Genomic DNA, 23,218 nt, shown 5'->3' with positions numbered 1-23,218 from the left:
TGATCCTGGTCCAGGGATCGAGTCCTGCATCAGGCTCCCTGCAGGGAGCCTGCTTCTCCCTCTGCCTATGTCTCTGCCTCTCTCTGTGTCTCCTATGAAAAAATAAAAAAATCTTTTAAAAAAATAACTGCACTGCCGAAACAGGCATAAATAGGAACGTATGATCACCCCGGTTACAGACATTTTTCATAATACCATGCCATAGATACCTCGGTATTTACTTGGGTTTTTAGAGTTGTCTGGGTCCAGAATGAGTTAAAGCAGTACCTCTCAAAAGCTTAATGTGTATACGAATCGCCCAGGGATCTTGTTATAACACAGATTTTGATTAACTGGGTCTAGGGGTAAGAATGGGATTCTAGGTACCCAAGAAGCTTCCAGATGCTATTGATGCTACTGACTCTTCGACTACACTCTAAGTAGCAGGGCTTAGAGAATCCTCTGAACTGGGGCCCATGTAGCAGTAGTCAAATTAACCATTAGCACATCTTTACTTATCCCAGATTTCAACTCAGATCCCTGGAAGAAGCCTCTGAAGGGAATGGAATTGGTCATTGTTGCAAATACAAATAGAAGCACTGATTGCCTTTGTTCCAAGATTATTGTTTCAAAAATGTTTAAATTAAAAATAGTATTGGAAGATAGAGATAATATCTCTCACCAGAGCAAAGGGAATCATGCTTACTGCCCATTATAAAAGCTTCTGGTTCCTGAAGCCTGGGGTTCCTCTCCTATAAAGCAATCCATGGTGGGTACAGGTATCATTTGGCCTTTTTCATGTCATCCTGTGGGAACTGGCCTTGAGCAAGCAGCACAAAATTGATGATACTCTGGCTATGGCCATTGCTTTGAGTAATAAACTGCTTTTTAAATCTCTGGTGGAGTGGTTTTGTGTCTTCTGCCAATATCCACGAAACTGTGGCAGGTTAACTTACTGGTTTACAAGTAGCATAAGATCTTACTCACATCCTTCACAGTTCTTGACAGTCCTATTACAGATCAAACCAAATCTACTGAGCGTGATGCAGAATACATTCCTAAGACTGGATTTTTCCTAATTCTTTAAGTCACTCCATGTTTTTATAAAAGATGAGCAATAATACATGACCATATCAACCCACATTTTTTATGCACATATATTTTTTTTCTCCTTGCATTGCCAACCCTCAGCACGCACACATACCCCAAGAGCCCTTGTCCAAATCTTACTGTGTCATCTTAAAATATTGGCATCCACTTTCCTAGACATTTTCCTGCAGGCCACTGTACATTCTGTACTAAAGTGCTAGAGTTCAGACTTGCAGCTCTCATGTCATTGTGACCCTTTCCAGCCAGCCAAAGAACAAAAGCTGCATGAGCTGGCAGGTGATTTGTTAGACTAATTTGACAAGGGTTGCCTGGTGCCAGCAAGTCGTTACTTGAACAAAGCTCTAAGTCCCTGGAGAGTGACCAGATGTACTTTGGAGCTAGTGAGAAGCTGGCTGTTCCCCTCCTAAGCACTCCAACTTACATCATAGTCTTCTAATCAATGTCCTTAGTGTATATACACCTTGGCTTAAACATGATTAAAAGGACAGAAAAAAAGAAGATACAAGTAAAAATGGCTGTCTCAGGTTCTAATATGTGTTAAAGATTCCCCTTTTTCTTATCTTCCTCTTTTCTTAACAATTATTGTTAGTATTAAATCCTGGTGTCCCCTATTGCCTCCCAAACATATCCCCAAATGCACACAGACACCTTCCCTGCCTTCCGCAGCCTTTCTTCTACTCCCAGAGCTCCTCACATCTAGGAAAGTCTCATACATGTGCATTTTCCATACGGTGTTGGTGAGAGATAACAGCTTATTCTGGTATTTCTGCATGGAGTATTTCCATTTTAGAAGAGCACCACTCAGAGCCAGGATTACGATGACACAAGGGAGATATCTGGAACATAAAGTTTAAGGACCCCAGAGGTGGGTGCCTCCTTAACATCTGCATCCTGAGTGCCTCATTTGTGTCTCCCTAATCCCAGTCTTGGTATCAGTACAGGAAAGGACCTGCTTGGTTTAGAGACCCATGACTGGTAGATAAATGAGTATAGGGAGATCCTTCCTAGCAGTCCTCAAACCCAGGGCCCGTTCCATAGAAGATTTCCTCCAAACAAGGCTGAGCCAGTTGCTGGTCTCCCTCTCCTGGGTGTCAGGGTGCAGGAATAGTATCTGCCTTCTCCTCCTGATAACTGAACAGGAGGAGAAGGCAGATACTATTCCTGCACCCTGACACCCAGATATAACAGGCTCTGTTTGATGATGTCACCAGTTAGATAAAAGCCCAATGTGATGTCCAGTCAAATACTTAATGCTTCTCTTGTTCCCTCTCTAGTTCCTCAGTTCTTTGACTGTAGATTCTAAAAGGAAATCTGGGACATCGATTATGGATAACAACAATTTCTCCTTTGCATTTTGTCCTTGAAACACAACTTACTCAGTTCAGTGAGGATGGGGATTCTTCGGTATTTGGATCTCCCAGGAAATCTGAAGGTCTCTGAAGTCCCTTCTGTGGACACAGACAACAGAGATGAAAAGAGATTGATAAATGCAAACAAAGTATCTTAAAAAACTTGGCAATGACATAGAAGCACACCGTGTAACCTGGAGCTTTATCTTAACAAAGTTACTCTTATGTCCAAACCCGTTTCTTTCCTTATATTTAGGGGAAACAATTGGGGCCTCCTTAGCATCTCCTTTTGCAAAGTGATTTGTGTGTTTTAAATGGCACTTCAAGTGAATTACAAAAAAGGCAAAGCTCACCCAGTGGTTGCTTATTGACCACATAAGCAAAATATGATTCTTCTCTGTGGAGTGGTAGTGTTGGGTGATGGCTCAGGCAAGCTGTGCCTAAATCCACATCCATTTGCTTGTAGAACTTTCAGGAAACCATGAATAAATAGGTGGTGCTCCTCAACCAGTGCTTTTGGAGACACTGCAGCTGGTTTTTGGCCCCTAGTGCTTTAGGGTTCTTTGAGATGCTCTCTGGGTACTGTTCACGTCTTCTTTCTTCTTCGTTAGACCTGGCTGCCTCCCATCCCTAGTTGGCTTGCATCAATCCCCAATGCTTTGGGAGTTCCTTAAAGATGGGCAGGGTGTCACTTGGAACCTCTGAGCTTTGCTTTCAGTTTACAGACAGATTTCACTCCTGCTTGAGAATGTGAGGCCCTTCACTTTCCTCTGTGAGTCTCAACTCCACCAGACAATGATGCACAGCTCCAGCCTGACACACAGTTTTACCATGTAGGGAATTATGGACAAATTCAAAACTGGGTGAAACACCAGAGTTTTGGTCTCTAAGCCAAAAAATGTAAAGAATGAAAAGGGAAGAGAGAAATGGGGAACTAGCATCTACTTAAAAAAGAAACACACATACAATGTTCTCATCAGATGTGATGCTTTAAAACTGTTGGTTGCCTTTCTTGAACCTTCCTGAGAATGCTATATAACAGGGACACACTACTGTGAAAGGTAAAAATTCTATTTATAATTAAAATTCCCTGCTGCCTTTGAAGAGGGTCTGCTGTTTACGGCGCCAGGCACACAGGAGGGGTGGGAATGAGATGGGGAGTGAATGGAGATGAGCATGGTGGTAAGACAGGCTGATAGGCAACAGGAAGGCCACTGAGACAGGGGCAGGAGAAGAGAAACAACCCAGAGGGAAATTTTTTTCAGAGGGAATACTGCATACTACAATATTTACCAGCTCCTCCATCTCCCTGAGACTTTCAGTAAAAGAGGCACTTCTTGTTAATGCAGAGTAGAGCTGAATATATTTCTGAGAACTGCTAAAATTCTGAGTCATGCTCCAAGGTAGATTGAGGGTGAAACTCCACAGGAAGTTCCCAACCTATCTGGTTTATAGCTAGAACTGGCAAGGGCCTTAGGAATTTAGCAAACCCTCCAGCTTCAGGTGGGAAAGTGGAAGATCAGAGGGCTAACTTTGCTCACACAGCTATTTAAGAGGAAGGCTTACATCATGGTTAGAGATCAGATATTCTAACCCATTGGTAAATCTTATTTGTAATGAGATCTGAATACATTCAAACTTTTTCCCTTAAAAAAAGTCTCTGGGATTTCCATAATGCAGAAAGATTGGCGGAACTAAGATTTCCTTTATTCTCAGAACTGTGTAAGATGCTTTCTCTGCTCTCTGTACCTTTCCTTCCTTCTTCCTCTGCTAATATTTTAAAGAGAGTCTATTCCATGCTAGGACTGTGAAGAGTCCCTGCTCCAATGACATTCTATGTGCTACGAATATAAAATATTTCCAGATAGTGACGAGTAGTGTGGAAAACTAACTTTTAGGGACCAGTGATTGGTGAGGAAGGGTGACTTTAGATAAAGTCTGAAAAGAGGCCTCTCTGATGTTGGAATGGAGTCCTGAGGATTGAAAAGCCACCCAGGCAGAGGGGATGGGATAAGAAATCCAAAGAAGGAAAAAGCCAGTATAAACAGGACTAAGTAGGAGAAAATTCAAACACCCTACTGGCCTGAAAGATGCTATGTGATGTTCCTATAACTGTCACAGGTCACATAGAATTTAAAGTAGGGAAATGACATTACAAAACATTTTTAAAAGATCCCTCTGACTGCTGTGACAGTGGAAACTATAGAGATATCAGAATTTTACCACAGTCATATCAAATCTGTGAATTCAGTATATAGAGGCAGATACTTTGATATCACATGTTCTTCTTGGGTGCAAAAATATGCATATCAGCTGAAATAAATGCTTTGGACATCAGCTGAAGGACAACAATGGAATTTCTGCCTTAATTCTATCTTGTATTGTAGAGCAATAGTTAATTTGAATATATGTCAGATCATAGCCTGGGTATATTTTACTAGTGTCAATATTTTTGCTGCCTAGTAGTACACAGTATTATACCTGAAATATTCCAGTCTGGCAGGGTGCTATTACAAAAGATTGCTTAATTGTAGATTACTACTGTACATTTAAATTTCAGTAGCATATTAAGTTGTCAGACTTAATTACCGTTATATGTTTAGATTATGCCACAGATTATTTAGTTCAGTACCTAGGTTTGCCAACCTGTTCTCCTTGTGATGCGACAGGGCAGCAATTAGAGCGTCACTGGAAACCCTAAAGTTTCCCATGGAAATGTCCAGAGGGATGGCATTCTTGCTGATCTTTCAGAGAGTCCTCACTCTGCTGTCTCCAACCCCTAACATCCCATGATGCCTTGGTGGTCCATGATGGCCTTTGTACGTAAGTTTATCATGACTGTGAAATGTGGGAAAGCCCACTGATCCCACAAAAGTCTTACCAGATATTCTAGGGCAATGTTTCTGATCTTGATACTATTGACATTTTTGGCCAAAAGGTTTGTTTGTTTGTTTGTTTGTTTGTTTCTTTGTTTCTTTGTTTTAAACCTGTGGGACTGTCCTGTGCATTGTAGGATGTCTACCAGCATCTCTGGCCTCTACTCATTAGCTGTCAATAGTATGCCCTCAAGTTGTGACAACCAAAACTGTCTCCAGACTTTGTCAGATGGCCTCTGGGGGCAAAACTGCCCCTGGTTGATAACCAGTGTCCTAGGGGAAGGGAAAGTAAACTGCCCATTGGCTAGTCTGATGTCGGTGCCCAGAATGCAAGATGTTCTCTGGCTCCTAGCAGAATTTCCCAGTCCTTTATACTGACAATTCTTGGATATGTGTATTCCCATTTCCACATTTTAAGGATGGTGCAAGAGCAGTATTAACATGAAATGGGAAGAATGGTTAAGAGAACCAAACAGGCCTCTCTGAGGATTTGGAATTTCTCTATATAAACTCCAGGTAGATTCCTATAATGCCAGAGTGATTGATAAAATTCCTGAGTAATGATACTTTGCTCTTCATAAATGCTCATCTTGTAACTTTACTGAGGCTATGGCACCAGATAAGTAGACACAATGACCTTCATTAGGTGGCACAGTAGAGCTTGACTGGATCTACATTTCCTGGTTACACAAATGGGTATGATGACATCCATAAAAGAAATGGTACCAAACCTGCACAATACATTTTTCTTTAAACTTTCCCTTTTATCTTTGGGGAAAGCACCTACTCATACTTCATAATGATTGAAATACTTTGATAGTCCTTCATTTTCTTCTGCCTCCTTTCAAAACCTTTCTCCCCCTCTCCTTTACCTCCTTCTACCAATTCGTCTTTCTCCTTTGAGGGCAACCTTCCAGCCTGTAACAGGTTACATGGTGCATCATACAAAATCAATATCATTTTGTTGAATTAATGAATAAGTGAAAGGATGAAAATCACTAGATATAAAGAAAATCAGAATTATATTCACAGGTTTCTATCTTTCTAGCCTATATAATATGTGAGACTTAAATAAAGCTAATAATAGGAAGGACAAGTCACCCAGATGATTAACTAGATGGTCAGTCAGTGTCAGTTCATCCCAGACTTAGGTTACATGGGCATTTTCATTTTTTTAATAATAACATATAATTATTGAACAGCTACTTGTTGCTAGTACAATGCCTGGTGCTATGTATCATATAGAATTTTTTATTACATTTTTATTTAAATTCAATTTGCCAACATATAGTATAATATCCAGTGCTTATCCCATCAAGTGCCCTCCTCAGTGCCTGTCACCCAGTTACCCCATCCTCCCACCCACCTCCCCTTCTGCAACACTTTGTTTCCCAGAGTTAGGAATCTCTCATGGTTTGTCTCCCTCTCTAATTTTTCTTACTCAGTTCCCCTCCTTTCCCTTATTATCCCTTTCACTATTTCTTTTTTTTTAAAGATTTTATTTATCTATTCATGAGAGACACAGAGAGAAGAGGCAGAGGCATAGGCAGAAGGAGAAGCAGGTTCCTTGCAGGGAACTTGGTGTGGGATTTGATCCTGGACCCCAGGATCATGCCCTGAACTGAAGGCAGACGCTCAACCACTGAGCAACCTAGGTGTCCCACCCTTCACTATTTCTTATATTCCACATATGAGTGAAACCATATGGTGATTGTCCTTTTCCGATTGACTTATTTCACTTGTATATTGATGATATCGCCTATGAAGTGAATACTTCCTCTCTGTCTAATCACAGAGAGTTGTAAACATGGTGTACACACACACACACACACACACACACACACACAATTACTCTCACATGTACCACACACAGATCTTATGTAAATTTGAGTGATTCTAATTGCAAAGCTGAAGATTTATGTGCACAATACAACAGCATTTTTAGATTTGCTTAGCAGTGATATGGCTTACACCTCCTTAGTCTGGAATACTTTGATATTCATAAAGTGCTTGGTTACTAGTCTGCTTTGCAAAACATCCTGAAACTCTGAATGCCGAGTCAGCTTTTAATGCTTAGTGAGGGTGTCTCAAATAGGCGGTTCAGTTCACCTACCAAAGATTAGGTTAGATTATTCATTTAGTCCTTTGGCATAAGAATCTTCTATTTTTCCACCTAGCAATAGTGCTCTAGGAGTCAGAGAGCATTCTTTTAGTTTCCTAATTTGATTCTGAACATTTTTATCCACAACCATAATCACAAAAGCCTTGCCATGCCTGTAATGTCTGACTGCTCCAAGTTCCATGCACAGTAGAATAGCTGTGCTCAGCAGATGCATGGCCAGAAGACTGAGTTCTTGATACTGATACAAGAATTAACATCCTTGAGGGAAATGGCTGGGTCAAGGGGACTCCAACCATGATCTACTTTTATTTTTTGACTTGAAAATCTGTTTTAGATACAGAAAATTCTTCAGTAATAGTACTTTCATGTTAGGTTGGGTGTCTAGTAGTCAATTTTAGAAACAGATTAATAGATAAGCCTTTCCCTATTTGGGGGAGAAAGGAAACTACAGTTTTTATTGATCATTTACCTCAAATACTTGGATATGGTGAAATATATGGGAACTCTTCAAATGTATGGGAATTTACCTCAAGCACTTGGTATAATGAAATGAACTTGGACATGGTGAAATGTATGGGAAGTCCAGGTACTGACTCATTTGCTTCAATTCATTAAGTATGTGGTAAACATCTAAGTGACCATAACTGCCCTAGGCACTAAGAGGACTACAAAGGAGGAAAAGACTTGATTCCCATCCTGAGTAGCTCCTGCTTCTCATAATCTCTTTCCAATCTGAAGCTTCAATATGACATTTTTAGAATATAGAAGTTGGAAGAGAATTTAGAGATAATCTAAAATTCATAATTTGAAAACATCGTAACGGAATAAAAGAGAATTATACCTCATTCTCTCAAACATAAAACTATGAATAGTAATGGGACATCTCTAAGATCTAATGAAGACTGATAGTACTACTACTAAATATTGTTAATTATAATAATATGCCAATTTCTCTCGTAACTAATAATTAATCAATAACAAAAACATCCTTAAAATTCAGTGATTTTTCTTAAGATGGGTAAACAGTGTTACATGCATTCCACTTAGAAGGTAGAAATAGCTTTCATTTGACTTAGGATTCCCAAGGACTTAACTGTCTGTTACTTCTATTACAGAATTCTCAGAGTTGGGAGGGGCCTTCAAGGATATCTGACCCAATTTTCCTTCTCCTCATGATCAGAGTACTTCAGAGAGGAGTTAATTCTCTTTCCTTATTCCATTCTCTCTAGCCTCCTCCTATCAGGGAATTGTTCTTACGTGATTCTTCATGTGTCTGGGAAGAGCAGCTAATCCTCAATGATCCAATGTTGAGGGTAGCCATGATGGTCTCTGTGTCTACCAAAGCTGGGTTGCTTGATGCCTTGGATGAGGAGGATAAAACAGCACACATGGAACATTCCTCTATGTTGGCTGCATGGAGGTCTTCAGGAAAGAGTGCAGATCCCTAATGAGAGAAAACCCAGTAGAGGAGGGACTTCTCAGATGGAGGGATTTTTGAGTCAAAGCCTCTCCAGCCCCCACTGACTTGGTTTTAAGACTAAGTACCTGATATCTGAACATACTTAGCTTCACTGATCATTGATCATTAATCATTAATATCTTACTGTGGGTAAATTTCATAGACTCTTTCCTAACAGCAAGTCTGGATGAGCCAAAGGAGGGTAAAGAGGGAGAAGCGTACATCCATTCAGATGATTTAAGTGGAGGAAGCAAAATAGGGATAATAGTAGGGATAATAAAAAACATTCAGAGAATGAGGAAGTTATGGATCTAACTTGGACAAATGGATCAAGTTGTACAAATTTTGCATCCTCACAATTTCGCTTGCAGCTAGTCTTTCCTATACTCTCTGAATTAGCTAACATAGTGGTGGTTTCTTCTTTTCCAATTTGGTGGAGAAATAGGATTAGATCTGGTCCTGCCTTCAGGTAGTTTAGACTTGAATACTGGTAATTCCTAACACTAGCCTGATCTAGAGATTTCTGCTCCTTTTCCCAGCTTCCTTTCTATGGTCTAAAGTAAGGGTCTAGTGCAGAGTACTTTATGATGGCTTTTTAAAAAGCAAATGAAATTTGTTCCTTCAGAGAACCATTTTTGAAATTTGAACTATGTTACATATTGCAGCCATTATTTCATGAAAGAAATTATATGCTTTGGGGGCATTTCATACTGCAGATACTTTTTTTTTTAATACAGGGAAAGAGTGGCACACAATGGCACACGGGCTTATAAAGGTTCAGAGCAAATACAATTACAACCAAAATGCCACATATTCATAATGGATCCATTTCTCAGAAGTGGAAACCTAATTCCTCCTTCTTATACATCTATCGAGGACCATGTGACATTATGTTTTCCATAAATGATGTATTTTCAGAAAAGACAAGATAGAGCACAAAGGCTTGCTAGTTTAACTACAGACATTAAGTCAGAATAAGACTCAGAAAGGTGGAGAAACTCTTATTTATATATTTATTTATATAAAGACCATAAAATATGATTATAAACATAAAATGTATAAGCTCCTGGGCATGAACTCAGGACCTGCAATGGCTAGGTTTAGATATTAGTTCTGCTACTTATCTTCATGTCATTTGGACAGGTTACCTACTCTCTCCATGTCCAAAGGTCAACACCTTTAAAATCTACCCCATCAGATTCTTGTGAGGATTAAATGAGTTAAAGTTAATACATATAAAATGCATAGAAACGTTTTTGATACTAGTAAGCACTATATAGGTACAAGCCACTGTTTTATTATTATTAATGCTAGTGCCATTAGTTTTATCATCATAATAAATAATCACTATCTCGTATGTGATACTTACAGATAGAATGTATATTTGGGGAAAATTTCGGAGAAATAGCCATTCTCTCTTCAGGTATTCGAGGGACCCAATGAACACAATATCCTTCAGCTCCTGCCGCATATAGCTGCTAGCTCTCAAGGGCATTACAAAATTCCGAAGCCCTATCAGTGTTGAATGGGCATCTCCAAAGATGCATGCTATGACGTGGTTCCGAAACTCATGTTTTGACTTGTCCATTCGTTTCTAAGCATAAACATGCAGAATCTGGTCAGTTTTAGAAACAAGCTGAGAGTGTCTCAAACAGGACTCATCCTTCCCCTCATCCCAACTCTCTTCCAGGTACATCGATAGGAGGACTTTCATAAGGATAAGGAAATTCTGCAAACTGCTCATAAAGTGGAATTTATCTACCACAGGGCAATTATACTTTTTATCCTTCAGTGGAGTTCCTCCTTATTCCACTTTTAAAAGTCTTTTATCAGCCTGGAGTGCATCAATTAAAACTCAGATCAATATCATTTCTCAAGGTGTGAAACCATACAACCAAATGGGGAGCACATCTTTTATTTTATCTTGTGGTTTTGACCTTGTATGTGCTATAGTTAAGATTCAATGAAAAATTAAACATTACAAATTCCATTGCTAAATTTATGTCTTCTAGTGAGCCCTGAAAATCACATCAAGTTGTACAATATGTTGTAGTTTTTGGTGGATTTTCAAACATATGAAGATATCTATTAGTTTGGAACATATGAAGTTTTCTTTTTATTGGCCCCAAATGGTTGAATATTGGCAATTTCCTATGGTTCAAACTGACATACGAAACTCATTCAATAGATGCTTTCCAGAGTTGAGGAAGTTTGTTATACAAAGTACAGAAAAGAAATGAAAGGGTCACAAAAATTCCATTTGAACCCAAACATTCAAACATGTTGTGTACTACTATCAGCATCACCGACTATTAACATTTCCTCTCTATCTCCAAGTTGAAAATAATCATATACATGAAAAATATTTAGTTTAGCTTTCCCCCACATTCACAGAGACTCTTAAGAATGATGAATGTAACTTAAAAAAAGAGGTGATGGGATGCCTGGGTGGCTCAGTGGTTTAGCACCTTCCTTTGGCCCAGAGTGTGATCCTGGAGTCCCGGGATCGAGTCCCACATCAGGTTCCCTGCATGGAGCCTGCTTCTCTCTCTGCCTATGTCTCTGCTTCTCTCTGTGTGTCTCTCATGAATTAATAAATAAAATCTTTTTTTAAAAAAAGAGGTGATAATACTATAGGAAACTCATTTCAAGCCTTGGTCTGATTTTTTCAAGGGAATGAGTCAGTGTCTTCTGGGGTGGCTCTGGGATGGGCTAGAAAAAGCACTGGATCTGGAGGAAGACCTGATTCTGGATTGTGTTGTATGACTGTGAACAAGCTAGCTTACTCTGTGACACTCAGTTTCTTTAAGTTTAAATGATTTAAAAAATAAAAGTTAATTCTGTGGTGGAAATGAAATAATATATTGAAAGTACAGTGTTCAACTCATTAGCTGTTGTTCAATACCTATTAACCAACTCTGAATCTTATTGAATTCCTAGAGTTTCAGAGGAGGAACTCTTGGAAGCTGGTAGAGAACAAGTTAAATGCATTTAAAAGCACCTCATGTATAAGTGTGTTCTACATTCCTCGGCATATGAAGACTCAGAATACTTCAAATGGATGTATCATCCTCTCTTATGCCCATCTTTAGCTGGGTTAAATGACAAGCTTCTGTGAAACAGGGGGTGATAAAATCTAATAGAATAAATAAGTAACATCTGACTTCTCCAAAATTAGTTTGTCAAATTAGCATATACTAGGAAATACTCTCTTTTCAAAGGGAATTGCCCTGTGAGGGGAAATAAAGCTACTTGTCTGAAGAGCCTTCCTAAAGAGTGATGTGAATCGTAACCAAATCTATTAAATAATTGTCTCTAGCTAATCCGATTAGTTTTAACTTGAATAATGAAGCCTCTAACGGTATTTAATGTAACATGCCTGAAGTCCAACGATTGCTCTTCTGAGTAGAACTAAACAATTAGAAACAAGATACATGGCAAAGTGCATTAATGGGCACAGCTAGAGAGGCAATTTCTCCAAGAAAGTGTGGCACAAAACTGTCTCCCAATTGAGAAAGATGGAGGCTTTTGGAGGAAGGGGAGGATGCACTATTTGTTCAAAGTAACTTAAATCGACCACTTTCACTTGACCCTTCTGCAAACTAAACCAAATTCAAAGCCTCTCTGAATTCCACAATATGGACATTTCTCCTCTAGGGTCACAACTTTCAAAAGCCTTAGAATTTCTTAAACTAAAAGCCCTTCTAAACTTATCAAAAGACTCACTTGGTGTTCTGAACTATATTCCATATCAAGTATCATAAAGGAGATATCTATCATAGTAACCTGTCTGTGTGCTTAAGAAATATGGTATAATAAAACATCTGCTATGTCTATTTCTTGGTCTTTTGGATGCCTCCATCTGCAACCAACTTCTCAACCTTTCTAACGACTTCCCTCCCACTGAAATGTTTAGCTTCCTGCTCAATGGAGTTTATTTTGCTTAGAAGAAGACATAATTGCTAAAATGGTGAATTTCAGCAGCAACCCTAGTAGTTTTCTAGTTATTATGACAGCTCTGACAATTTTATGCTTCTGATCAAATGATTGATCATGTTTTTATAAAAACTTATATATTGTCAGGACACAAGAACCAAGCCACAAAGAGTGAGTGAGTGTGTGTGTGTATGTGCGTGTTTAGCAGAAAAAGTGAGCTGAATTACTTTTGGAAAGCAAGAAAAGACATTATTATCAATTAGTTATAGTTGAAAAAATTATGTGGGGTTCATACAACAAATTATCACTTTTATTATATTACCAACTACTGTTTGCAAGGTAAATCCTGAGATTATGCTTGAGTTGCTAACTCTGGAAAATGAGAATAGATGGGGACCCAGAAATAGGTATCAGAGTCTGGATGAGGATACAGAATTTTTACATCTTAGTTGCTGGCATTTCAGGAAATTGAGTTAGTTCATTTCCTTGAGATAACAGAGGCAGAAGCAGGATTCTCCTAATATTTATTAGGATTCATCCATGTGGTGCATCTAGGAGACACATTCTTGACTAATGTGTTAAGTATAAATATAGCCAACTTTAAGAGAAACCACTATAGAAAATCCAAACAAAACCAATAATTAGGAAAATGTTTATTTACTCAAAAAAAAAAAAAAGAGAGAGAGAGAGAGAGGAAGGTTTCAGAATTCTTGTAAATGGCTTCCCTAGTGCATTTAAATTAATTAGGTTTACTAGAAAAACGGCAAAGTGTCAAGAGAACATTATTCTAAATAACTGACTCAGCTAAACTGTTTAGGTGGGGGGGGTATAGTTGAACAATCTGATCTACTTGTTTCAAATCTCAGCATATTATCTACATAATCTTTGTCAAATGCCACATCTGTTATCCTGCATACCATTCATATGGCTGGTGAGGAAATGTGTTTTTCCTTTGAAACTCACAGTTTACAAAGAGAAATGGCAGATGCTTATAACTAGTGTAAGGATGTTATTTACCATAGCTATAGCTTTATTTCATTTGAGATTTGGTGCAACATCACCTACCAGAATCACATTGTCCAAAGGGGTTGCTCTGCACCAGTGAAACATGCCGCTGCTATCAAGCTGGTCAGAATCTTGTTCTGTTTCATACAGAAAAACCCTAAGTAGGGAGAATGGAGAGTTAGCTGAGAACATTTGTGGCACTGGTGTAACAAAACCAAGATGTCAAACTTAGAACCTTGAGCTCAAAGCTCAGAATAACACAAGGAGAATAACCTTGGGCCTACAGAATAAAGATTCATGTCTGAGGGACACCAAGAGCTCAATGTCCAGAATGTATCACAATTGAAGATATACTGAACACTTTGTGTGTGTGTGTGTGTGTGTGTGTGCACCTGCACATGTACATGTGCTTGTGTGAGCATTTAACAGACCTATCAATCTCTCCTTTTACCTTACATTATATGTGCCTTCAATGTATTTATTTTTGTTTTTTTTTTTATTTTTTTTTTTATTTTTGTTTTTAATTTTGCTACTTTGGCGATGCTACTATTGCTTGGGAGAAATCACAAAGGTGTTTTGGGCCCCTGAATATAGAATTTAAAAGTCTATGAGATTGAGTCATGAATGTATCTCTCTCCTTGGGTTGTTTTCCACCCCTCTCATTTCCATATCTTTTTGTATGAGTCCCTGTTGTAACATTCTTACTTATTACATGCATTTTGTATTCTTTGCAATTTCTATCACTGGCCTGCATTTGACTTTACTATAATCTTGGGTTAGGTCTTGGTAAAGCCCTCGACCTGAACACTGAGGTTGGGCACAATGCTTGTCACATACTATATTCAAAGCATATTCAATCACCCAAAGGATTAGATGATCTTTGGAAAAAAATCCCATCACATCTGAAGGAATGCAAATTTGCAAGATAAAGAGAAGAGAAGAAACCCTTCTAGAAGTGCAGAAAGTTTATAGTCTGAACCTATTTGGGTCAGGAGAATTAAAGCTTACTCTATAGAAACAACCTCAAAATTCCAGGGGCTGAACAGAACACAGGTTCTCTCACTCACACTACATATTTTCATCAGATGAACAGAGCCTTAGGAGTGCAGAGTCTGTACCATCTTAGAGTCACACACCTAGAACACACATCCTCCTTAGTCATTAAAGCAAGGGAAGAGCAAAGCCTGGGCTTTTAGCTGCCATGGCCAAAAGTGACACACATCATTTTTGCTCATATTTCATTGGCCAGATCTAGTCACATGGGTCCTCTTAATCTATGGGGTTGAGGAACATGGGAAGCAACTGAAATACTTAATGACCATTTCAGTCTCTGCCAGACTTTAAAGACCACTCCTTATTTTGTGGGTAAAAGTCAAAGAGCTAACAAATGGTAAAGCTGGCATTTGAATAGAATGCTAAGTTTGAGAATATTGATGCTCAGAGGATCCAATTTTCCTTTCTTTCTTTGGTAAATGGGCAGGTCAGATGGGGCCCAAGACTAGTTCTGACCAATGAAATGTGAGAAGGGATAGCTGATGAAGGGACAAGCTCCTGTGTGATTCTTCAAACACTCTCCTGACCTTCTGTAGTGATGACCAGCCTAAGAACATGAGTGCCTTCGTGTCACAGAGTGCCCTGGTCTCATTGACCTGTGTCAGACATGTAATATGAAAAAGAAATACACCTTTGTTGTGCTAAGCCACTGAGATTTCATGGTTGTTACTACAGCATAAATCCATCCTATTCTGAAAGAAATGCCTACTCTAAAACAAACATAACACATGGAATATTAGTAACTGTAGAAGTCATGAGGAAATGCTTTCTGCAGTCAAATGAAGTTTGAGAAAGATGTCCCCTCTTTGAGATTCACACTGCACTTCAGTGTTTGAAAGGTTCAGGAAAGTCTTACAAAAAAGAAATCCTTTAAAGTTTGTATAATGCAGTATTTCACACATTTACTTCACCACACAAGTTTACCAATTTACTTATTCATTTACTCACTTAAAAATATCTGTTACTATCTCTTGAAACATTCTATACAGTATCACACTGTAGGTTCAGCCCTGCTGATCAGTACATTCTGACAGCACTCTCGTGAAATTTTGCTATACATTCTGGGAAAAATACAACATATTGTGCTTTGTGCTGCAGGGTGATTTTTTAAAATTTTATATATCTTTTAATTAATACCACTTGTTATTCAACACCTGGCCCAAAGACTCAGACTCTAATATAGTATCAAGCAATTCTGATCTCTTTAAACCAAGTCAGTTTCTAAATTGCTATCTTAAGTCATAATTTTTCAGACAAAGGAATTTCAGATTGTTAGCTTAGAAGTATCAGACTTAAAGTAATGGGATAGAGAGAGGACCCAGAGAAGCTGACATGGGAGAAGGGTTTGGAAAGTTAAGAGCTTATTGCTAATGAGATTGGCTAATGCTGAAGTACAGCCCTTCATCTTCCTCCCCATTGAAGACCTGTCTGTAACCGTGGTGGATTCTAGTCATTTACCTGGCCAGAAGATGTTGTAATGTAAGCCTTAAGGTCAGTTTGACCAAAATGGGTTACGTTATTCTTTCAAATTAACATGCCTTTTGGTGGTTTAAATATCCTTAACTCATGAGCTCCCACCCCCAAATTCTAAGAGCCACAGAGGCTCTCTTAATGGTACTACATAGGACCGTGGGGATGGCTTTATACCAACCTGGTTAAATAAACTCACCAGGGAACACACCTGAGACCCAAGTCTGTTTTTTATTTTTATCAGGATCTGGAGAACTGGCTATGTTACTCATTCATAGAACCCATTTTTTCACACCATCTCTTAGATGTTCATTTAATACACCCAAGTTACCTTCAGAGAGGAAGCTTCCTGCTCTCTGCCCTCAGCACCCAAGTCTACATGACAACTGCTACTACTTTTCTTCTGGTCACTTTCTTCAGACTTTTCACTTTTACTCTCCTTCTCCCTCTTTTGCCCCTTCCTCATCCTCATAACGTATGAAGACTCTTGGTCTCTAAATTAAATGCCCTTTTGGCAAATGGAAAACAATCTTCTCCCAAGCACATTTTAGCTTGACTTGGAATACCAAATCAATCACTGTACACTTTTCTATCATAATAAAAGCATGATCTATGTACACAAGCTGTCACAGACAATGTCTTTCTTCATTCTGATGTTATGGAAAACAGATATGCCTTAGAGGAAACACCTGTTGGAGACCTGCATAAAAGAAAAGGCTGGAGGAGCCCCACTTCATCATAAAGGCATCCATCTGGTGTCCTTGCCAAGCAAAACCTGATGCAACTTATTTCACCATCCCTTAACTATAGCTCCCTTCTGCCATATGCCTTGCAAATGACATGATTCTTGCAGAAATATACCTTCCTAAAGAGAATAATAAATCATCTATGGGAATGTGCAGCACTAGCAGTCTTATTAACTAGGAAATGAGGATTCAAACATAAAGGCTGATGCTATTGGAGGAAAAAGGAGCCACAGAACACCATCCGTGTCATTCAAGGCAAAAAAAAAAGAAAAGCTATATCCCAGCCACAGGCAGAAGCCTCTTTCTTGAGTGAAGGGTCTTTCTGTGTAAGAGAGGCTGACAAGAAATATGGTAGGAGTTAGCTGAGAAGGCCCTCAGAAGGACATGCTTGGGCTGAGGGTGGGGGAGTTCACTAGTCACAAGATTGGCTTCTCCTTGCCCAAGCAAAATAGGGTACTTCCATCTGGGAGCATCCAAGAGGCATCAAACCCTGAAATGTCCCCAGAATCAGGTCTCTGATTGCCATATTTAGAGGCTGACAGGCCTAGTGTGCTGGGTGAGAATAGCTTTTGTAGCCAGTCCACTTGCAGATGTGCAGAGCAGCATGCGAATGAAGGTTCCAGCTTTCTTTGTTGATGACTGCCTTTCTCTGTGCCACTTTCATATGCATGAAGCCAACTGTCTTGTGATCTTGTGAGCACAAGCTCAAATGTGTCCCCACTAAGGAAGGCAGACTCTTTTCTCACTGATTTCTGGAACTCTGCTAAAGAGTACTTTAGCAATGACTCTTCCTTGTCCATAGCAACTTATCCTGTATGAATCCTAGTACTTAAAGGAAAATGTAAGTGAAGGACCATGTGCTTTTAGTTTCCAATGGTGGCGTCTGATGAAAGAGAGGCTCAAACCATGTAGGAAACCTTCTGTTAAGGTGGGGTGGGTTTTAGTGTCAGGTCAGGAAGCACAGTATCCAAGAGTATAAGTTTGCTGACACTATTTCCTTCAGTTTACGAACTTGACTCAGATTATTCTTGAAGATGATCTACCAATGGATGAGATTCTCCACTATTCACAATATCTATTATAAAGCTTAAAAGCAATTGACAGTTCCTTTTTCCCCCTCTCTTTTGCAGTCCTCATTTTTGGAAACTCTGGCATGTAACTATTCTATTTGAAGCCTTTTTAAAACTCCATAGGTGGCTTATAAATTCTTAGGACAGAGGTTTCTGGCCTGGATGTAGAACAATATATTTTTTTGCTCAAGACCTGAGTTAACTAAAAATAACAAGTTTCAAAGTCTTAGCATAGAAAAGACAAGTCCCTTGACCAAGTGTTGAAAAGGAGGGGGAGGCATGTGTCAGTGTGTCCAGGAGTTTCATTGCCCTTCTTTGTTCAGTTTTTGGAAAAATCCAGTGAAACTGTATCTTGAAGGTAGTGATCAAATTCCCACCGAAAATGGAGGGGAAAATCCTCTGTTCCATGATGGTGCTGCTAAAGATTTTGTATCTTGCAGGCTACAACTGCCCTCTCTCTAATGACTTCATATATAATGATGGGATTATTCAGCTTATACTTAATCTGAAACTACTAATTGATTGTCAATTCTGTCTACCACTTTTTGTGTTCTGGGAAGAAGGCAATCACCTAAAATCTGTGAATGTGAGAGCAAATTGCATAATCAGAGCTTCCCACTTTATCCTGTGCTTGTCTCTTTCTCTTTCTGTCTTGCATACATTCACACATACCCTTACATACTAAATGTGTGCTATAGTCAAATTTCAGAATATGAGTCTTTAAGGCCACATTATGATTTCATTTTTGGGAATTTTACCTGGTTGCCACATATTCATAACAAGGCATTATTTTTGCTGGGAGGAAAACTTAAGGTTTAAAAATATGGATAATTTTTTATAGTCCATTCCCCTGGGAACTTGTGTATGAACAAATGGAAAAGGATTCCTGTGAGGTCTGAGAGGTTTTCAGGATCAAGAAACCATGTAAGAATCTCAGGAAGGAGAAAAGCACAGTCCACCTTACCCATTAGAAGGATCTCTGTGATCACTTCCTTCTCCATGAGAAAGGGAAAGTGTGCACCAGGCTTTGTGCCCTGACCAGATATCATTGCTGAGACTCCTTTACCACCAGGTAAAATGCAAAAAAACTTGCCATGAAATCTCATGGGATATTCCACATGTTAACAACAGGCTGGTTATCTCTAAAGCATCATGCCCTCTTGGTTACGTGTGGGAAGCCTTTTGAAGGGAGGGGAATGGCTGCCACTCTGTGCTCAGACTGAGGGTGTCCTAAGATCAAAGACTTTCAGCCCTAAAACTGGGCACTGCACTACCAGAATGGGGAAAGGCTCCTTGGGAGGGAAGAAACAGGAAGAAAGAATAAAACACTTGAAACCCTATGCCCAGACAACCTTCCACACCTTTATGTCTGTAGGTGGGTTTGGTTGATGTTCAGTGGAAGAAAAGACAGTTGGGTGGTCAAAGGCCTGTATGTTTTAAGACATATAGGGAATTAGATCTTCCAACACCCCTCTGGTTCCTGTCTCTTGATTCTTTGAATAAGAAATCATTGTAATATTACAAACTTTAATAGTGTAGTTTGTGGGCTTGATTTTTAAAAAATCTGTAAGTGGTATTTTAAAAAGGAGACATATTAAAATTCAGGATATCACTGTATTCAGTATAATCTTATTTCAATCTACATAGGAGAATATATAAACTGTGTGCTAATGTAAACCAAATCAGCTGTGAATAGAGTGTTCTGTTTGCCTTTAAATGCTGCTTTACAGATGGAGTCCATCAAATCCATGGCCTCTGTTTTCAATGTTTACAATTTAAAATCTCAAAAGAGACATTTTTTCCAACCTTTTGCTTAGAAGTGAGAAACAAGGTCAGAGTGGTCCCAGACCAGGTGAAAGCAAGAATAGGATGGTGTTCCTTTCAGATAAACCCACATCTGAAGGCACATTTAAGCATCTCTCTGTTAAGCTTTGCTTTATTTCTGATGACTATAAACTGACAGCTTTCTGAACAGCATTTTCTATCAAAACATACATGTAGGCATCTAAGAATTTAAATGGTTACCAGACAGGAGATCAAGGAGAAAGATAAAAAAGATAGTTTCCCTCTTCCTCGCCCATTCCCTAGACAGATCCTCATTTAAATTCCTTTATATTTTATGGATATTGCATTTGGGATTTCCTACAATGTGAGGACAAATGAGGCATTACCTGAAGCAGCAGGTACCTTTAATAAGGGCTAGAGTTTGTGCCCTGGGTAGAAGAGCCTGGGGCTTGGGGCAAGGTACACATCTCAGAATAAACCTCATAGCCAATCTTTTCAGCATGAGGCTATATTTTTTAGGTGTTCTTTCCCATACCACCTAACACTTTCTACATATCAAGTGACATACCAAACAGAGAGGTTGACCTAAATGAAAAATATTTTCCATGGAGTTTGGGATATAGTTTTCTTTGTTCAGTGGACTAGGAACTGAACAATCAAGTCAGATACTGATACTTCTGATCTTAACAAATGTGAATTTCAGCCCAAAGACTTTTATTTTTTTGGTGGGATATGGAGTTGAGAAATAGGAATTTGAAATATATGAAAACTAGCTAATTTTTCATTGTACTGATACCCTTTCTAAGGTATTATGGGATTGAGCTTGAGTCAGAGATTAGTATGACAGAAACGATTTCCTTAGGCACTGGGTGAGAAGCCTGATCTGGGAAATTACCAATAATCATAACCCCTCAGAAGAAATTAGGACAGGAAAAAAGTAGCATCTGCCACACTGTTACTGGTTTGAGTGTTGTGCATGTGCTTGTATGCATGTGCTTGTGTACGTGTGTGTGTTTGTGTGAGAGAGAGAGGGAATGGGTATTAGATTGAAAGGTACACGTTGTGCAGAGGAAACAAATAATTCCAGGGTACATGAATACTACTAGGTTTTCTTTTTAAATAGGAGGTTCTTCGTGAAGCTTCCTTATCTGTATTCCTTAGTTTCTCTGACATTCCTGTTGCTAGATGTCAACATGGAGAGAGTTTATCAGTGTGCTGGGGACTACAGATTTTTGGAAGCACTGAAAGGACGTAATGATGTGTTGAGGACCACAGACTTTTAAAAATTTCCTCCCATCTGGAAACCATCACCAGGGGGTAGGCTGTTGAATAAAGGCACCCTGAGTGTTATAACATTTTACTTAGCACCAGTGACCCGTCAAGAAGCAATGGGCATAATGGAGGGGGAGGCCACTTGGGATCATTCATGACATGGGGCCCTCCTTCTGCTCAATGGCCACATGAAGGCTCTTTTTTAAAAGAAGAATGCCTTGATTAAAGGTGAAAAGTTAGAAGTAGGAGCCTCTGGTGGGAAGGAAAAGGTTGTGGCTAGTGTTCTTTAATGAGAAGAAGAAGAGATTAAAGCCATGCTGTTATTAGGGATGAAAGGTAAGAGTCAGGATTTTTTTCATGTGTGGAGGACATAGAAGAGGATCTGCAGGATGAGGTTAAGGTCACAGGCAGGAAGTTCATAAGCACTCTAACTTAGAGGTTCCCTGTGTTTTAGCTTTTTAAGTGAAAGATGAATAAGAACGAAGGAGGAAAGAAGTAGAATGTTCATCTTGTTCTGTTCACCTCTAACTTGAAATTAAGTTTCTGCAGCACATCAAGTCTTTCACTCTTCTTAGTGTGATTATGAAGATGACATTCACATCGGGATTTCCTGAAGCTGAGCGTGTTGTATCAAGAAACAATCTGGATGCTCTACCTCTTACCACTACTACTTAAGCTCCAGAAGGAACTTTCCAATGTTGTTTACTAGTTGCAGCCACTTAGAGGCAGGAGGGAAGGAGGGGAAGAGGGCGGGTGGGAAAAAAGAGAATGGTTCTACAAATTTTCTAGGAACTTTGTTATAGTATAAAAATCACCACCAAATAAAATTCCTTTGTATATCTCCCTTAAATGTGTCCTGTGCCATGGAACCACTGTGCAGGCTGATAAGTGAGTTTTGACTCGAATCTTTCTTGCCCTATTTCACAGCAAGGACAAGATAATCCCATGGTCCATCACTAGTCACCCAGCAGGCAGAGAAGTGCATGCATATCCCTCTTAGCTGCCCATGTAGACTAAATGGAAGACTAAAAATAGTGCATTGTCAAAGGTTTCAGCTAAACACTCTGCCGTTTGTACATTAGAATAAATTGGCATTTGTATAGAATTATACAGACACTTAATGCAAATAAAAATGGTATCTATCTTCCTGATGAATAGTTTCTTGACTATTTTGCAGGAATGCAAATGCTTTCCTATCATCTCTTTCTTCTCCATATCAAGATCTCCATGGGAATAGATTCCAAGTTATGTCTAAGCTCTCATCACTCTATGAAAGAATAAACAAATTACATGCTCTGCAAAATCTTCCAACCTCTTCCATTAGAGCATTTGAAAGAAATCCATCTTGTTTTAGGATGTTAGGGCAAAAGTACAACAATAGCCACACTAGATTTCAGGTATCTTAATGGTTATTTGATTCCACCTTTTGATTCTTTAATCGTCTACGTTATTTTTTTTTTTTTGTCTCAGTGGAAAGTTGAGATTATATAATTGAAGAGTCACTTTTTTTGTGGGCACTCTTTATTCACCTCTACTTTTCTAAGTTCTTCAACACACTTAATTTAAATTCAAAACTTTTGGTAATAGTTTGGGATAAAAATTAACCTCTTTGTGAAATTGTCCTAAAATTAATCTTTATCTATTCCAGACATCTGATGAGATACTAGAAAACTTCTCTATCTAGAACAGGATCAACAAGTTATTTTCTGTGAAGGGACTGAACAGATAGTAAGTATGCTAAATTTTGCAGGCCAAGAGGCAAAAGTGATTTTATGCAGTAGTTGTATAAAAAGAGAAATTAAATTTTCACAATCTCTCATTGATGATATTCAAAATACAATAATAATAGTGAGGAAGAAGAAGAAGAAATAGAAGAAGGAGGAGAAAGGGAGGAGAGAAGAGGAGGAAGGGGAGGGTGAAGGCAGAAGGGAAGAGGAGGAAGGAAGGGGGAGGAAAAGAAGGAGGAAGAGGAGAGGGAGAAGAAGG

General features: G+C 39.0%; 1 protein-coding gene across 1 annotated transcript in view; it reads right to left on the bottom strand.

Moving 5' to 3' along the window:
• KCNU1 (potassium calcium-activated channel subfamily U member 1) overlaps positions 1–23,218 on the bottom strand; it is a 142,155-nt gene that overhangs the window by 13,713 nt on the left and 105,224 nt on the right. Inside the window, 4 exon segments of the mRNA XM_041751038.1 lie at positions 2,466–2,537; positions 8,694–8,880; positions 10,265–10,489; positions 13,897–13,993. Of these exon segments, the coding sequence (XP_041606972.1) occupies positions 2,466–2,537; positions 8,694–8,880; positions 10,265–10,489; positions 13,897–13,993 (581 nt within the window).

The sequence above is a fragment of the Vulpes lagopus genome, chromosome 4 (assembly GCF_018345385.1).
Source record: "Vulpes lagopus strain Blue_001 chromosome 4, ASM1834538v1, whole genome shotgun sequence".
Lineage (NCBI taxonomy): Eukaryota > Metazoa > Chordata > Mammalia > Carnivora > Canidae > Vulpes > Vulpes lagopus.
The sequence above is the reverse complement of the archived record's forward strand: the minus strand, read 5'-3'. Positions and strand labels throughout refer to the sequence as shown.